The following is a 19,047-nucleotide window of genomic DNA, read 5'->3' as shown; positions in this document are numbered from 1 at the left end:
CAGCTACGATAGTTCAGAACTGTTCCAGTATCTGATGTTTTTTGATGCCATGTGCAAAAAAATTGTACCCTCCGGTTGTACGTTAATTGGCATGTCCAGAAATGACAAACGGTTTTTGTCATCCGTTGTTTCTAATGTAAATTCAAGATTTGAATGGAGTTTATCGACCGCATATAACAGCTCTTTGGTGTCCCATCTAACTGTTCTCACAATATCGTCGACATATCTTAGAAAAACTTTTGTTTCGGACGAATGGTTAATGTCAGTCTTATAATTTTCACTGCAGAATGAGCACAACCAGAACTGGTTTTCCGTGCTATCATATTCTGTGTTACTGATTCGCTGATATTTTGCGTGGAACCATCTATTGCAAATTTCACACTCAACACCCCTGGAACGTGCTGTTACACGGTGTTCGCAATTGCGACAGGTGCTCAATTTGGTGCGAAAGGTGCTCAGAAGCGAGTAGGATTTACTCCATCAGCAAAAATGCTATTAGTATTCAACACCGACCTGACACGCTAAACCTTGTATGCCTACGATTACATCACCAATCCGAGTCTAGTATTGAAAAGTAACTTAAAGCTTCCAAGTGCAAAATACCACACATAGTCGAATAAAGAAAACCATCTTTAAGGATCTCCGGTTGACAAATTATCTCAAATGTTTTTCCATGCCACAGCTATTAAATACAGCAATGTATCAAATTGTCTACTGTCTACAAATGATAAGCATTAAACAAAAAAAAACTGAAGAACGTTTAAAAAGATAAATTCTTGGCTGTAATCTGAGTTCTCCAGAATTTGACATTCAAGTTGTCGTTTAGGTGAATGAAAAATTGACTGCTGACCAGTTTGTATAAACTATACTTTTAGTCGAAAGATAGCGTCTTTCAAAATTGGGTCTTTCACGTAACAATCTACCCCCCAATTAACGCATATCTACTATAATTGTGGGGATGTATACATTACATGCCTTCTTTGAAATCTACGTTCCATCGAGAATATTGCCCTGCGTCAAATGATTACTCAAAGTTTAGATACATTAATAAAGGATTTGTTTCAGAAAACGATTATGACAGTAATGAACCGAGCAAATACTCTAAACAATCGCAAGGAAGGTAAGTCTTACTTATTATTCCTTTACAGTTGTGTATAAAATGAAAAGGTAAATCAAGAAATGCCCCTCCCCAACACTGGGTGAATATTGGCTGGTCCGGGACCCTCCCAGCAGTACGTCTTCATTAAGCACTTCGTATTGTTTAAATCTGTCAATAAAATAATAATATACAAACATCAGCTGAGAAAACAAAAGACAGACAGCATTAGAAAACAAAGAACTAATGACGAAAGTAGATGAGTCAAACTAACAGCCTCCCTTCTTCAACCACCGCTCCCATCGAAGCATCAACAATTTCGCGCTGCCCAAGCGTCCTTGACCTACAAATGCAGAGGATGGAACTCCTCAGGAGAGCTTTTTTGTAAGGGTTGTTGTTTTTGTAAGGTACGTCAGCGTTTTGATAACAGTTGAAAGCGTGTGGGATGAAGTCGAATATAACGTTTTGTTGCCGGAGAAGGTTTGTAACCGTGCCGAATTGACGCCCGCCTGACAAATTCGGATAGGTGTTTGAAATCATTGATATGGGCCAACGACTACAAATATTTCACTCTTCAAACCATGCCGATTTTTTATAATGCTTTGACGTTTGACTACTGTCAGAATTTATACATGTATATAGGAGTTGTCTTTCCGCCCCCGAGTTGACCAACTACCGTATATGGAGAGGGGCTTTCTCTTAATTGACGGTTTTCGATTCGGGATAGTAGTAGTAGTTTTCCCCTAATTTGAGTAGGGTTCAGGTTAAATTGCTTGCTGCCTTGTTGGGTGCTGTTGTTATTGTTCGTGTTGTTGTTATTGTTGCTGCTGTTGTCGTTGCTGTTTTTGTAAGGATATAAGGAATTATTTGAGCAGAATAATTCAAAGTCAGTCGAATAAATTTGAGTAGTCGAGTCGAATAAATTTGAGATTTTGGTGATTTCATTGGCTCGCAATTAATTAACATCGCTCCTTTTAAAACTGCTCCGAATAAAACTGCTCCGAAAACTTTGCTAGATACCATTGGCTCGCAAACAACAAACACCTTTCCTTCTAAAATTGCCCTGAAAAGAAAAAAAATCCTTTACAGCAACCATGTGCTCATAGATTCATTAAATAAAAGTAAACCTCTCGGTCTTCAGGAATACCTGCATTGGTAATAAAAGATGCTCAAGCAGCGCTAGTGGAACGCCTCTTTTACGTCATGGATCAGTTCATCTCAAAACAAATCTTCCCAGTCTCTTTATCTCATTAATCAGTTCATCACAGAAGAAAAGTTCTCAGTCTATCTGAAAAAGGCTATGGAACTCCTCTTTTCGAAAAAATACCGAAGAACCAATTGTTTCAGTCACTTCTGCTTTGTCAAAAGTTTTTGAAAAGTCTTTAGCTCAAAATAACAGATTTCTCAGAAGCAGCAACTAATGGCTGCGAGACAGTTTGGTCGCAAAAAATAAACTGTAAAAATTGATGCTGTCTTAAAATCTGAAGAACCAATTCGACTATAATTAAACAATAGTAAGAGTGAGATGTGCTTTTTTAGATCTCTCAAAGGCATTCGAATCTCCAAATCACAAAATACAAATAGATACTTGAAACGCCAGGTTCTAATAAGGAATTATTTGAGCAGAACTCAAAATTGAAAGTAGTCAGTCTACTAAATTTCAGAATTTAAACTTTGGGAGATTTCATTGGCTTGCAATTGAATAACATCGTTCCTTTTACACTGCTCCGAATAACACTGATCAGACAACTTTGCTTGTTGCCATTGTCTTGCAAACAAAAAACATCTGCCCTTCTAAAACTGCTGCGAAAATATAAAATATTTCCGTTACAGCAACCACGGAAACTGATGTGATCATAAAGTCATTAAATACAAGTAAACCTCTCGGTCTTCGGGAATGCCTGCATGGACAATATAAGATGCTCAAGCAGTTCTAGTGGAACCCCTCTTTTACCTCATTAATCAGTTCATCACAGATGAAAATTTTTCAGTCTACATGAAAATGGCTATTGAACTCCACTTTTTGAAAAAAAAATACCGAAGAACCACTTGATTCAGTCACTTCTGCTTTGTCAAAAGTTTTTAAAAAGTCTTTTGTTCAAAATAATAGATTTCTCAAGAGCAGCAACTAATGACTGCGAGAGTTTGGTCGCAAAAACTAAACTGTAAAAATTGATGCTCTCTTAAAATCTGAAGAACCAATACGACTATAATTGAACAAAAGTAAGAGTGAGATGTGCTTTTTTAGATCTCTCAAAGGAATTTGATTCTCTTAAATCACAAAAAAAAAACAATTGGATACTTGAAACCCCAGGTTTTTAATAAAGAATTATTAGAGCAGAACTCAAAATTGAAAGTAGTCAGTCTACTAAATTTCAGAAATTAAACTTTGGGAGATTTCATTGGCTTGCAATTGAATAACGTCGTTCATTTTCAACTGCTCCGAATAACACTGCTCCGAAAAATTTGCTTGATACCATTGGCTTGCAAACAAAAAAATCTTTCCTTCTAAAACTGCTCCAAAAAAAATTCCGTTACAGCAACCACGAAAACTGATGTGCTCATAAATTCATTAAATACAAGTAAACCTCTCGGTCTTGGGGAATGCCTGCATGGACAAAAGATGCTCAAGCAGTGCTCGCGGAACCCCTCTTTTACCTCATTAATCAGTTCGTCACAGATGAAAATTTCGGAGTCTATCTGAAAAAGGTTATTGAACTCCTCTTTTCGACCGAAAAACCACTTGATTCAGTCACTTGTTTTGTCAAAAAAATTTGAAAAGCCTTCATCTCAAAAGAACAGATTTCTCAGAAGCAGGCACTCCTGGCTGCGAGACAGTTTGGTTGCCGAAAATAAATGTTAACAATTGATGCTATCTTGAAATCAACAGAACCAGTAAGGCTATAATTGAGCAAGAGTAAAAGTGAGATGTGCATTTTTAGATCTCTTTTAGACATTTGACTCTCTAAATCGCAGAGTATTTTCACGGAGACTTGAAAATCAAGGTTTTAAATAAGTAATTGTGTGAGCAGAACTCAAAACTGAAAGTAGTCAATCTACTAAATTTCAGAATTTAAACTTTGGGAGATTTCATTCGCTTGCAATTGAATTACATCGTTCCTTTTAAACTGCTCCGAAAAAAAATTCCGTTACAGCAACCACGAAAACTGATGTGCTCATAAATTCATTAAATACAAGTAAACCTCTCGGTCTTGGGGAATGCCTGCATTAACAATAAAAGATGCTCAAGCAGTGCTCGTGGAACCTCTCTTTTACCTCATTAATCAGTTCGTCACAGATGAAAATTTCGGAGTCTATCTGAAAAAGGTTATTGAACTCCTCTTTTCGAAAAAAAAATACCGAAAAACCACTTGATTCAGTCACTTCTGCTTTGTCAAAAGAATTTGAAAAGCCTTCATCTCAAAAGAACAGATTTCTCAGAAGCAGGCACTCCTTGCTGCGAGACAGTTTGGTTGCCGAAAATAAATGTTAACAATTGATGCTATCTTGAAATCAACAGAACCAGTAAGACTATAATTGAGCAAGAGTAAAAGTGAGATGTGCATTTTTAGATCTCTTTTAGACATTTGACTCTCTAAATCGCAGAGTATTTTCACGGAGACTTGAAAATCCAGGTTTTAAATAAGTAATTGTGTGAGCAGAACTCAAAACTGAAAGTAGTCAATCTACTAAATTTCAGAATTTAAACTTTGGGAGATTTCATTCGCTTGCAATTGAATTACATCGTTCCTTTTAAACTGCTCCGAAAAAAAATTCCGTTACAGCAACCACGAAAACTGATGTGCTCATAAATTCATTAAATACAAGTAAACCTCTCGGTCTTGGGGAATGCCTGCATTAAAAATAAAAGATGCTCAAGCAGTGCTCGTGGAACCCCTCTTTTACCTCATTAATCAGTTCGTCACAGATGAAAATTTCGGAGTCTATCAGAAAAAAATTATTGAACTCCTCTTTTCGAAAAAAAAAATACCGAAAAACCACTTGATTCAGTCACTTCTGCTTTCTCAAAAAAGTTTGAAAAGCCTTCATCTCAAAAGAACAGATTTCTCAGAAGCAGGCACTCCTGGCTGCGAGACAGTTTGGTTGCCGAAAATAAATGTTAACAATTGATGCTATCTTGAAATCAACAGAACCAGTAAGACTATAATTGAGCAAGAGTAAAAGTGAGATGTGCATTTTTAGATCTCTTTTAGACATTTGACTCTCTAAATCGCAGAGTATTTTCACGGAGACTTGAAAATCCAGGTTTTAAATAAGTAATTGTGTGAGCAGAACTCAAAACTGAAAGTAGTCAATCTACTAAATTTAAGAATTTAAACTTTGGGAGATTTCATTCGCTTGCAATTGAATTACATCGTTTCTTTTAAACTGCTCCAAAAAATTTGCTTGATACCATTGGCTTGCAAAAAAAAATCTTTCCTTCTAAAACTGCTCCGAAAAAAATTTTCGTTACAGCAACCACGGAAACTGATTTGCTCATAAATTCATTAAATACAAGTAAACTTCTCGGTCTTCGGGAATAACTGCATGGATAATAAAGATGCTCAAGCAGTGCTGGTGGAACCCCTCTCTTATCTCATTAATCGGTTCATCACAGACGAAAATTTCTCAGTCTATCTGAAAAGGTCTATTAAACTCCTCTTTTCGAAAAAAAACCTAAGAACCACTTGATTCAGTCGCTTCTGCTTTGTCAAAAAATTTTGGAAAGCCTTCAGCTCAAAAGTACAGATTTCTCAGAAGGAGAAACTACTGGCTGCTAGATAGTTTGGTCGCAGAAAAGAAATGTTAACAATTGATGCTATCTTGAAATCTACAGAACCAATAAGACTATAATTGAACAAGAGTCCCTTGAAAAAAGAACTGTTAAAAACTTTTGGAAATTTTTTACAGGACCCAAAGTAACTGACATGCAAGATTTCATTGAAGACATTCGATTTTCATTTTTATTTACCTTGTTGATTATCACGCGGTGCTTTGTAATTTTACCTGAAATTGTTCATAAAATATTTCAGCTGGCTTTTAACAACTTGAGGTCAAGTTCTTTAATTAACTTATGTAGTTGATATTTTTAGTTTTACTTTATGATATTTTAACTGTACATTGCCTCTTTATCATTTGCATTTTATTCATATATGTTTGCGAGGAAATTAACAATGATTTTTTAAGCAGGCTCATTAACGAAAGTGACGCCATAATCCAATTTTTTAATCCATTTTTAGTCAACATCGTCATTATCCAACATCGTCATTAATCCAACATCGTCATTATAGATGGAAAGTTTACTTGTCTGCTGTAATTCGTTTAATGATTTCATTTTGCGCCGACAACAAAGTAGAGCTTATGAAGTTACCGCCAGGTAAAATGAAATCATGAAAAAGGACAGTCGCAATTGTGAAAATTTTAAGCTTGCAACGATTTTTTAACCAACAACTGGTTTAAGTTTTTGTCCACACTGCTTATTTTGATATTATATTGAAATTGAAAATTTGAAACACCAAGGCAAGGAACTAAAGAAATCAAATCCGAGCAACTGTTAAAAATGGTCTAGTTCTACTTCGTAAATTATAAGGAGTTTTGAACTTTTATCGCTTGTGTGTGTTGGGCACCTGTTTTATAAAAACTCTTTGAGTTGAGATAGAAGTCTTGTGGGAATTCATATGAATGGCTTTTGAGCATGTTGTTATTATGCTATGACTGAGTTGTCTCAAACAAGGGGAAGATATGAGGAATTTCATTCCTCCCATGATTGGAAGGAATATTTGAATGATATAAAATAATGCTATAATTCTATTGGATGAAACCCCTTAATGTTGTATTCCTCCTGATTGAATTTTATTGAAAGAGTTGGAAAGAGTAAAAACAGTTAGTTGAATATAAGGCTTTGAACCCGCATTTTACTCTGAAGATACTAGAGGTAAAACAAAATAATAATATAGAAAGCAGCACTTTATAATATGGTGACAAGGTTCTAAAGCCTTCTCTTTTAAATCGGAAAACAAAATTCATTTGGAAAACTAATCTCAAAATTAATTCCTTTCCATTCAAACTTATTTTTCGAAAAATCTTTGACTTTTACAAATTCTACTTTGACGTACACATTGCACTTTGCTTTCCCTAGAAAAATACTTTTTTTTGATAATGACCACACCACCACCTCCACCAACGAGTGCACCTCACATTCAACTCAAACCTTTTGGCGGTACACCAAAAGAAAACTGGAATCAGTTCGAAAGTTTGTTTCGCGCAAGCCTAGCAGTAGCAAGAATTCCAACAGCGGATAGCCAGCAATGTCGATATCTCCATCTTCACCTTTGGGGTACAGCTTTGAGTTTCTATCTGGGCTTGACCCAAGCTCAACAAGACGACCTAGAACAGTCTTTGCGATGCTTAAGGAATCGCTATGCAGGAGCAGATAAACGGCGCAACTTCGAATTCGAATTGAACAACAGGAAATTTGATCCAGCGAAAGAAGACGCAGATGATTTTTTGACAGATTTGCAGAGGTTGGCTGAACTATCAATTGTAGATGTACCCGCATCGACAGGAGTAGCAGCAATTGACAGATCAGATGAGCGGACCAGAAAGGTTAGAGAACAGTTCATTCAAGGCATGCCCTTTAAATACAAAAAAGCTTTACTGAAAGAAGACGAGGATTCTAATGTCACAGACCTTTGCAAAATAATCAAACGCCGACTTCGCGCAGACAAACTGCAACCCGAAGTAGAACCATTAACAGCGTTTAATGAAATTGAAATTTCTCAGAACTCAACATCAGATTTGATTAATGCAATAGCTCAAATTGAAGCTAAACAAGATCAATTGCAGCAACAATTTGTGCAACAAAATCAACAAAACTATGATTCACAGAACTATGATCAAAGCCAACATTTTTGGAATCCACAAAATAATTATCCGAGACAAACCCGAGGGAATTCGAACTACAACACTCGAGGAGCGTATCGAGGTAGAGGCTACACACGAGGAGGCATTCAGAATCAATCTCGAAACCGATCGCAAACACCAGGACGCATCATTTGCCGTCAGTGTGGAAAAGCAGGACATATGCAAAAAGACTGTTGGCATAGACAACCGCCAAACAGGGGAGCAAATCTGCCTTTCCGCCAATCAAAAAACTAGTTTCGCCGCCACAGCAATCCCTACAAACCGTCGATGTAAGCATGAACTCCGACGAAGAAACTTCATCACTTTTTCTAATCTCTATTCATTTTAATCACCTTTTATATAAAGCGATAGTAGATACTGGCGCTTTCGCCAGTGGCATGCCCCTTCATATTTTTGAAAAAATTGCAGAAAACACTAAAAATGTGAGAGAGAAGCTTCCAGCTCCTCCTTCGAAAGCAGTAGTAGCAACAAAAGAAGAAGTAACAATACTTTTTCAAGCAAAAATTCGATTCACGTTAGGACCATTTAATCTCGAAGACAGATTTATGATTTTCAAATCCCTCAACGGAGTAATCCTAGGTGCCACTTTCTTCAACGCATATAATGTGACCATTAACTGTAGAAAACGAATACTTCAATTCCCAGATTTCACTTTCGAGCTTAATCATATCTATGAACAAGAGTCAACGAAAAGAGTCAACACAAAACATCACTATCAAATCATTATAGCAGAAGATGCAACTGTTGAAGCACAAAAGGCGCAAACAGTTCGTTGTCAACCAATAATCACAAATGAGCATCTACCAGATAGCGCTTGCGGCGTATTTGAACCGTCCCGCCGCTTCGAAACAAAATCTGGATTAGTCTTCAGTAACGCCCTTGTGCAGGCTGATACGAACAACAACCTCTTCCTATTTGTCATTAATATTATTGATGCGCCAGTCCACCTAAAAGCAGGAACAAAAATTGGTGAGTTCACTGTATTAACAGCTGAGCAAGCATCTTATATTATGCCTCTAGAGCCTGAACTTCTCAAAAACTACACAAAGCGCAAGCAGCAGCTAATTCTAAATAGCATTGAGATGAAAAACAAATATAACCAGCCTCCTGATAAACAAATTAACAAATTCTGGTTCCCTACGCCTGAGACATGTAATGACCCAGACAAACTTGTTGGACTTGAACAACGAATATACAATTCACTGATTGAATTCAAAAAAGCAGAGTCATTGGACCCCAAACAAGATGAAGAAAGTCGAAAACAATTCATCGAAAGCTTCAATTGGACAGAATCTGTACTGGACGAAAAGTCGAAAAAACAATTAGAAGATCTCCTCGTCGATTATAACAAAATTTTTGCGAGACACAGACTGAATATCGGAGTTAACAACGACTTTCTAATAAAATTAACACCGGAGCATAACCGTCCTGTATATACTCAAAGTCCGCCAACTCCAATCCATTTGAAAGAAGAGCTCCTACTCGAATTAGCATTGCTACAATATTACGGAATAATAACTACCCTGCCATTTTCAAAATATTCTTCACCCATATTTGCGCAACGAAAACCATCTGGAAAACTCAGATTACTAATAGATCTTCGAAGAATAAACCATCTGCTCAGAAATGATTATCATCAAAACAATTTCCCAATCTCAACCCTGATGGATGCCAGTTCCCACTTCGCAGGCAAAAATTTGTTCTGCAAGATGGACGGAAGTCAGGGATACTTTACATTACGCATGGCAGACCAACAATCTGTACAACTTCTAGCGTTCAACTTTGCCAGTCGAACCTGGGCATTTTTACGACTTGCTCAAGGCCTCAGTAGATCAGTAAGTGCATTCAGCTCTTTTATGAGGGAAACTCTAGACTCAGTGATTACCGCAGACAAATGTACACAATATGTAGACGACATTGCAACAGCATCTTGCACAGTTGAAGAAATGATTGAGAATCTGAGAGCTGTCTTTGAATGTCTAGAAAAATCAGGATTGAAATTATCTACTGAAAAATGCCAATTTGGAGTAACGCGTATAGTATTTTTGGGAAAGACTATATCGGGCGAAGGAATATCACCAATTGAATGGAAGATAGAAAAATTCCTCAGAAGCTTAAAAATGCCCACAAACACAAAACAAACAAAACGCATGATCGGATTCTTCCAATTCTACAAAGAGTTCATTCCGGAACTAGCAGAGAAACTACTGCCCTTCTACCAACTTCTCAGGAACGAAACTGATTTCAAAACGACAGATGAGCATGAAGAAATTCTCCATACACTCAAAACCAATCTCAAACACGCATGCCAACTGAGCCTCCGTTTGCCTAGACAAAATGACCAATATGTCATTATGGCAGATGCTTCATTCTATGCAGCAGGGTACGTTCTAATGATAAAAGATTACTGCCAGATCGAGAATCAATTTCAATACGCACCAGTCTGTTTTGGTTCACGAATTTTCCCTCCCTCCTTCCTTAAGTTGTCAATCTACGCGAAGGAGTTCGCGGCAGTTCATTACGCTTTGGACACTTTTGGTCACATTGTCTGGGGAGCAACCCAACCCATACTCATTCTGACTGACAACCGAGCATTGACACGCTTCTTCCAAGCTAAAACAATACCATCCCCTCTTTGGACAGCAGTTGATCATGTGCTTAGTTTCAATTTTATTCTGGGACACGTCCCAGGAAAAACCAATCTAGCAGCGGACTATCTCTCACGGATTCACATAAATCCAGAAGAAAAAATGCAACTGCGCATTGCTGAAAAACTACCAGTCCATAAAATTGATGTTGATGTTTTATCTAAAACACCAGACAACTCATTTCTTTCCCTCACTTCATCGAGTAACCCAGATATTAAATCAAAATATCAAAATTTAGAAGGTAGAAGCTGGGGAGGCATGTACGATGTCGAACCAATACAAGTAAACAGCGTTGTGATGGAAAACCCTGTTGACGACTTTGACCTGTCGGATCGATGTATACCAGTTGACTTAGCGAACGAACAGCAACAGGATAGTAACATTCGAGTAGTCTTTCAATGGATTCAAACTAATCAATACCCCACGGACCGATCATACCTATCATTCGACCTGACGAAGTACTTGAAGCAGTCACCAAGATTAACAATACAACAAGGCGTGCTCTACAGAAAATTCTTCGACCAGACAGGACGTGTGGCACTCTTGCAGTATTGCGTACCTCAACAACTGCGAGCCGAAGTTCTTTACAGAGTACACAATAGTCCCTATCGAGGTCACCTTGGAATCTCGATTACTATCAAAGAGTTTCGAAGGAGATTCTACTTTCCTGGATTCTCTGAAGTGATAACCGACTACATCAAAAACTGTCTCACATGTCTTCAACACAAACCAGCTCCCACATCAGCCCTCCGACCACCTTTGCAACCAATATCAGCGACCCAAATCTTTCCCGAGGATATGTTACAGATAGATCTTGTAGGCAAACTGCCCGGCAAAATATATTGCTATATTCTAACGGCCATAGATGTCTTTTCCAAATACATGTTTGCTGTTCCCCTACGGAAAACTGATGCTTACTCAGTGATGCTATACTCAGCGTTATAAAATCTGTGTTTGGAGGATGCGATAAGAGAATCGGTGAAAACAGAGAAAACCTGAAACTGGCTATACAACATATGAACCAACTGTCAACCGACATTCAACAAATTGCGACGAAAACTAATGACAATGACAAATTTTACGTTGTAGCAGGAGAACTTAAAGACATCAAAAGAGCTCAAGATCAGATCATTCAAACACAAAATGAGAATTGGGAAATGGCCGAAAAACAGTTTGCGGTCCTCAGACAAAACACTCACCACATGCGGAACTGCGTACAATTTCTCTATGTTCGGGAACAAACAAACCACCATGCACTAATGTTGAGCAACCTCTTCCAGGTTATATTCACAAATATCAAATCATACAGGGCTGCATTATATGCTTTTCGTGTTAACTTATTGAACTCACTGACACCTCTCAAAAACTCGTTCCTACCGATGTCCCTAATTCCAAGAGAACAACTCTACAAAGTTCTCCAAATAGTACAACTGATGGAATCAGGAAAACAAGACAGACTAACTTTGGCAATACCTTCACAAGACATGCTCTCTTACTATGAGACAAAATTGATCACTAACGTGAGAGCTACCAACGCTGGACTACTTCTAACACTCGCCATTCCTATGGCTTCAAGCACAACAGCAATGAATGTAATTAAAGCAATTCCAATGCCGATGCCAGACGGACAAACCGGAAGAGCTTACATCTTTCGACTAGAAACAAAGTATATTGGAATATCATCAGACTACAAGGAAGTGGCACTTCTCACCGATGACGAACTCGACTCATGCATAGGATCCTCGAGATATGCTGTATGTTCAAAGGCAATCCCAACCGAGACATCGAAATCAAGTTGTTTAGCAACTCTTTATTATCACGATGATGAAACGCTAGCACTAAGAAATTGTCAAGTGGATTTGGTCGACCTCCCCTTGACGGAGCAGGCGATAAACCTTGGATTTGGCAGGTGGATGATAATGTCCGCTAAAGATAATTATCGCCTGGTCGAAACATCAACAAATGGAAGTAACCCACTGGGAAAAAGAGAACATATGGGATGCCGCGTCTGCATTATAACATTGGCCTGTGGACAGCAACTCCAGGGAGAGATAATTCACCTCAGAAGTGACCTCTCGTCCTGTGAACAAGAGCCGAACCTCCGAATTGATGTGAAGTTGCCGGACCCGTTATCAACAATGTTTTCCCTTTTACCTCCTTTGGAAGAGTTGCCGCATTTTTCTTCAATGACAGAAGCGAAAAAACAACTGTTGATCGAAGCACAGCCACAGTTGCAATACCTACCAATGACACGATCTAACGAAGCAGTTAGACAAATAGCGGAGCCAATAATCAGAAAGTTGACGATAATGAAACCAAAATTTTCGGAAAAATTTGAACAATATATACCTTGGAAAATGTCGCTGTTATTCGGTTTTCTGTCGTTCTTATTCAGTATTTGCCTCCATCTTGGATACAGTCACCTCCTACACAAATGGTCTAAGCTGCATCGCCGCTTTCCATTCCGAATAACCCACGAGGGTCGAAAAATAAAAACAAAACCCGTCCAAGTTGTATCAATGCATGATTACGAATATTTACAAGATCACCCTGAACATCCCCTTCACAAATGTTCTTTGATTCTCCCAGTAGAAATGACTGGACAGAATCTCGAAAGTACAACTGACGAACAACCGGCTGTTCCCAAAAACCCATACACATTTTTGAGAAGTTATATCCGAAAATTGAAAGCAGATCAGCAAACGTCCGCTCCAAGACAATGTTCGACTCAACCCGTTTATTCAGCAATACCCGACCAATCTACAAATATCCCACAGTACAGTGGCTACCCAATGAACACAATAAAAATTGGAACCGCTTAATTGAACCAGAAATATCCATATTATTCATAAAAAATTATCAAAAACAAAACACAAATTGCAAAAAAAAAATGGCTAAGTCCTATGCCTTCAAAAAATTTTCAAATTTTATTGCACCAAACGCATTTTTGGGGTTGAAAACCGGCAGGAATTCAATCCTGAAAAGTATTAAACTTTCCCTTTATTTCAACTTCTGGAACACTCTCGTGCATACCCTTACTTATGCCTTTTCTTAAAAAAAATAATAAAAAAAAAATTGATGTACACAAAAGTAGTTTACTTCACGTGTAGTTGACTCGTCATGAGAATTTTCTCTCTCTGGGTTGTATCAAGTCATTATTTGTATTATTTGAGTAACAATGCCGCTATTATTTTTCTTAAAATTTACGAGTCTTAAAGAACGATTTCTCAGCACCAAATAACTTTTAGGAAAAACTGTTACACAGAAAGTTGTATTATTGTCTCCTTCACCTATTCGATTACTTGAAACAACTAAAAAGTTCCAGATAGAGCCGGGGAAATTATTCTTATTTCCAGTTACAGTCAGTTGTTACTTTTCAGCGAATATCACAAACAGGAAATGAAAACGTTCACCATGCACGCTTTTATTTGTTTTTGGAAACACCATTATTTTTATTTCCTTCTTTTAATTTATGACCGTTCTCTCTTCTCATTGGCTAATACATTCCCTTAAATTTAGTAGTGCGAAAAATTACACACAAATAATTGAAAACTTTTATCGTTGAATTATTCTTGAACAGTTCCGTATCTTAACAACTGAAAAACAATATTCCGAAAAAAAAGAAATTCCGTGTCATAGTTTCAATACATCTACAGCAAAAAAGTCTCAACATTCATTAGTATTCCCACACTTCGATGTTAAAATTATAATTCTCTTTCACGCAAAAACCTCACTAATTTGAGTTTTCTTTTAAAAAAAAAATTTGTTAACGATGGCTTTCCTTACAACTGAACAACTTTCGTTGCGAAAGCATTTAACTAGTTGGAGATCATTTAATATTTACTTCCTGGACCAGGACACTCTAATTTATGCAAATCGGGTAACAAAAATTGTTAAATGTTACACATCAGAATCTGAAAAAATAATAGCCTTCTTTGTAGAAACGCAGGAAAAACAAAAACTAATGATTTGCTGGAAACCTGTCAGTCAACCACATTGCTTAGCTATGCTTCATCAATTGCGCCATTCCGAAGAAATAAATCTGGACATTTTGAACAATCCTTGCACTGTCGATTCTTATTAGAGAAGTTTGATTACAACAGGAAATCTCTTAATAGCCAACTCTTAACTTAATCATTGTAAACACCCTTTGTTGTTCTTATCCTTTAAAACAATTTGTTCAGCATTGTTATCAATACATTAAACAATTCCTCTTTCGCCCACATTACTTACAGCAAAAGATTCATAAAATCTGAAAGAATGAATGTTGAAAACCCTATTCATAACAGAAAAGCAAAAAGTCTCATCAGAAAGCAACTCGACCGGATTATCTCATGGAATACAACCCTAAACCTCGAGCCAATCCCATTTCAACCAGCTCTTCAGTATATTCAAATAAAACATCGAGGACAAAATGCCTTACTAACTGATCTAGAAATTCCCAGAAATTGTGAATATATAATTTTATATCTACTTTCACCAGTTGTGTACGGGAGAAAAACCGTTTATATTTATCCCAGCTCCTTATATGGAGGCCAGATTTTATGGGCATTTGCTTACGGTGAAAAAAGTGTGGATATCGATTTGGAAGACATAAACACTTAACTTCAAAAAACCGCTACACAGCTTTGTTACCCTATGTAATTGATACCAAACAAGATAATTAAACTACCAAAAACATTAACATTATCGTCTGGTAAATTATTTGAAACTTTCGTATGATCAGTTATTTTATTCGAACTTAAAATTTCTTTGACACATAAATCTGCTATTTAAAGCACAATGAAGCAAATTCCTTGCTTTTACGGTCGTCATAGAGCATCAGCTATTAATTATTATCAACCCCCTGCAAAATCTTTTATTGCCTTGAACTTCGAATTCCAAGCAAAAGACACAATTCATCAAATAATTGTGCCAAAGAATTCAAAATTTTATTTTGTCATAAAACGCGCGTTTGAGAGAAACGAAACATTATTCATCGACAAAAAAATATGGAAGCATCAACTTACCTATTGTTAGGATTCCTTTCCCTTCTTTGCTTTAACACAAGGAAGACGCAAGGCAAGTTTCTTCTTTTTCGATACACGTGGCCGACCAGCGATAGATTTTTTTTCCGAGTGGACAACAACACCCGAATTCTTGAACGATAGTAAATGCTCCAGCGCGTCATTTAAAATATCCGTGTCACTTGCGATTTTCAAACGGAGATATTCTATGGTCTTTTCAATTCCCTCTCTCGAAACCATACTGCGAATAAAATCACGTCGCGAGCCGTAGCAATAAAATCGCAGTACATCCGAACACCGACTGCGATCGTCTAAAATAGTGGCTTCCCAACCACACACAAAAGAACGACCAGATCGAGTCAGCACTGCATGACAGCAGAGAGCGGGCTGACACAAAAACGACGAACTTTTAGGGAAATAGAATCTTACTGTATTCTTGTCAGTTGTATTCTGTGGACCCTTCAATAAAAATTGAATAAAATCTTGAGGTGTAGTGATAAGACGATCAAAATTGGCCGAGGCGGCTCCTCGCTCACATATAACGAAAAGTTTGTCACCAAAAGGAACTTTAGATATACTATCGTCCCCTCCTATCTCAATGTGTGGCTGAGTGAACCATTCGCCTTCTTGAACCATACCATCTGTCTTTGTTAACAGTAGCCCCGCAGGGAGCGAAAAATCAATCACACCCCCGATACTAAAAGTGCAACCAGAAGATGCAAAATATGAAGGTGAAATATTGCAATACTTCGTTATTTTATTTTGTGATTGATAGTCATTAATAACATCTGACCACTCCGAAGAACTTCTTAAATGTCTGCAAAAATTGGGGCAAATATTGAAGAACCGTTCGTTCTTAATCTCGAGAGGAAAGCGTGGCCAACCATTCTCAGTACAAATATTAGGATATTTAGAATTTGCACGTATTCCCAAATCCACCCATGTTTGGATATCTGCCCCATCAACATTCCGCACCTGTTGCCAACCTAAACTTTCGATTTTCTCGATTGACCAATATTGCTCTTGAAACTTTCGCACGACCTCGCATGACTCAATCGAAAACCTACAAAAAAAAACCTGTTTCTACCTCTGCATACTCATAGTTATTGCTTCATTAGTATTAGCGCTCACCTTGTATTATCCATTGCCGTAGTTTATTCAGTAATTACGTAAGCAATACTGCTGACGTCAATAGTTGTTCGAAAAGCAGTAAGATTAATTCAGCTAATTGGGAAAAAACGACAGCGATTGACGCCATCTGAAACGTTAATTATGATCTTACAACTCTTCAATTTCTCGTATTGACAGAAAAACAATCGATAAAAAATGCCAGCTGATGCGATGAGCAGGAATATTGAGGAAAAAACAATTAATCTTCGCAAAAACTTAGTTAAATATGTAAATTGAATGGAATTAATGGCCTCTAGAACAGAAAAAGAAGAAACTTGGAGCCTTTCAGAGCATTCAATTAACAGTCAAAAGAGACAGCATGATGGAGAAGTTAGGCAGTCCAAGTAGATAAACAAATAAAACAAGATGTTTTCAGTATCAAAATGTTTTCAGTCTTGAGGCTCATCAGCCTAATTGAAAAGCAATTGAAGTAGAATAGACAACATCAAAATTCCAACTGACAAGACGAATCGGCGCTGCGCGCAATTGAAGGAAATTGCGGTTGAATTGATTGATTGATGGCATTCTTCAATCAAATATGGCAGGCTTGAAACAATTTTCCCATCCACGCGGAAATGAACACCGTCATGGCAACACTCAATAGTTGCATTCATTGGCTTTGGTATTATAAAGCAGGAAAACACACTCCACACACACAACAAACTGACAATGACAAAAGCAGGCATACTTCAAAACTGAAAAACTCAGTATGACTTGGATTATTTCGAACCCATGACGAGGTAAAACTCTGAAAAAATCGAATCTCTAACGCTCATATTGTTCCTTCATGACTTGCATGAAAAAGCTGTGGCGGCTTAACAATTTATTCAATGTCTTTGTAAAAAAAAATAGCGGACTCAAAACTTTGAAGAGAAGCCGGAGTATGAGGAATTTCATTCCTCCCATGATTGGAAGGAATATTTGAATGATATAAAATAATGCTATAATTCTATTGGATGAAACCCCTTAATGTTGTATTCCTCCTGATTGAATTTTATTGAAAGAGTTGGAAAGAGTAAAAACAGTTAGTTGAATATAAGGCTTTGAACCCGCATTTTACTCTGAAGATACTAGAGGTAAAACAAAATAATAATATAGAAAGCAGCACTTTATAATAGAAGACGAGCACGGTTGAATGAGTTGGAAATGACAGCTGATACATGTGGTGTGTGCAGATTGATAATTGTTATCTGCTGTGGTTTTGGAAATATTAAATTTGTACCTATTCAAGTTGTTGCAATTTTGTGTAATTACTAACCTTGCGTAATATCTGATTGATCGGCTGAAAGATAAGCTCATTTCAGTTCATTTGGGTTGCTGGGGGCTCCTTTGTAGTCTAGCAGGTATAATTGGTGCAATTTGTAAGACTGATAATAGCGTCGTGCTGTGCTCGGACAATTCGAATTTCAATTAGCTTTATTTAGGGAAATAGTGTGAGAAAAGAGTGAAAGGGGTGGAATTTTTGTCTGGTTTTGCGGTCTGTAGCACAGAGGGAGAGAGAAAGTGGGGTTGACAATAAACCTGTGTGTGTTCTAATGTATATCTCCGCTCTCTATCTTTATCCTCTTCTAAATCCTGTTTTTTTCCCGCTGCTATCTTAATTCAATTGAATCGACCATGGCAACAGTAATAGCTTGAGTGTAGAATGTACGTATGGTGTTCATTTGTAAAGAGATTTGAGCTGATGAAGTAAAGTTCGATTGTTGTGCCCATCGTAGAGCTCTCCAACCCCAACCCACACTTGTTTGCCTAGCTTTATCAACCACCTCTTGTGGCTACTTCATTTCCTTGTGACTTACTTATTCCAATCAACCAACACCCCCTAACCGCCTACGCTTCTCAAGTGAATTCTGATTGCATTAACTGAATTTGTTACTGACCGAGTGATCTGTGAGTTCTGGGGTCACTGCCTTACGTGGTAAGAAACAGGTCTGCACAAAAGGTGTTGTGGTTAAGGAACGCTGCCTAGGAAAACAAATGTGAAAAATTGGGAATTGTGAAAAGAGAAAGGTAGATCCTACTTGTTGCACTCCAACGAAATGCTACTTTCGCCGTGGTTAAAATCTACTTTCGTCGTCGTTGATTTTCATATAATCCAGAGGTGTTTCCTCAAAAATAAATATGCAGTCACCCCCACCCCCCCCCCCCCCAAAAAAACAGGTTTCTGGCCCTGCTCCGCTGCAGTGTTGGATGTTACAAAAAG

At 37.5% G+C, this 19,047-nt stretch overlaps 1 protein-coding gene and 1 long non-coding RNA gene across 2 annotated transcripts in view; one reads left to right on the top strand and one right to left on the bottom strand.

Moving 5' to 3' along the window:
• The first annotated feature begins 354 nt into the window (after nucleotides 1-354).
• LOC142358610 (disks large homolog 1-like) overlaps nucleotides 355-19,047 on the top strand; it is a 126,406-nt gene continuing 107,713 nt past the window's right edge. Inside the window, exons 1-2 of the mRNA XM_075410057.1 lie at nucleotides 355-530; nucleotides 1,066-1,120. Of these exons, the coding sequence (XP_075266172.1) occupies nucleotides 1,075-1,120 (46 nt within the window). The 5' untranslated portion in view covers nucleotides 355-530; nucleotides 1,066-1,074. The remainder of the gene's footprint in view (nucleotides 531-1,065; nucleotides 1,121-19,047) is intronic.
• Nucleotides 1,041-18,188, bottom strand: LOC142358611 (uncharacterized). The gene is made up of 2 exons (XR_012761839.1): nucleotides 18,103-18,188; nucleotides 1,041-2,159 (listed from the first exon to the last, which is right to left on the bottom strand). It is a non-coding gene; the product is annotated as an uncharacterized LOC142358611 (long non-coding RNA).

Source organism: Convolutriloba macropyga, chromosome 2, assembly GCF_964194025.1.
Source record: "Convolutriloba macropyga chromosome 2, txConMacr16.3, whole genome shotgun sequence".
NCBI classification, from domain to species: Eukaryota; Metazoa; Xenacoelomorpha; order Acoela; family Convolutidae; genus Convolutriloba; species Convolutriloba macropyga.
Note: the sequence above shows the minus strand (reverse complement) of the source record. Positions and strands in the feature narration are given on the sequence as shown.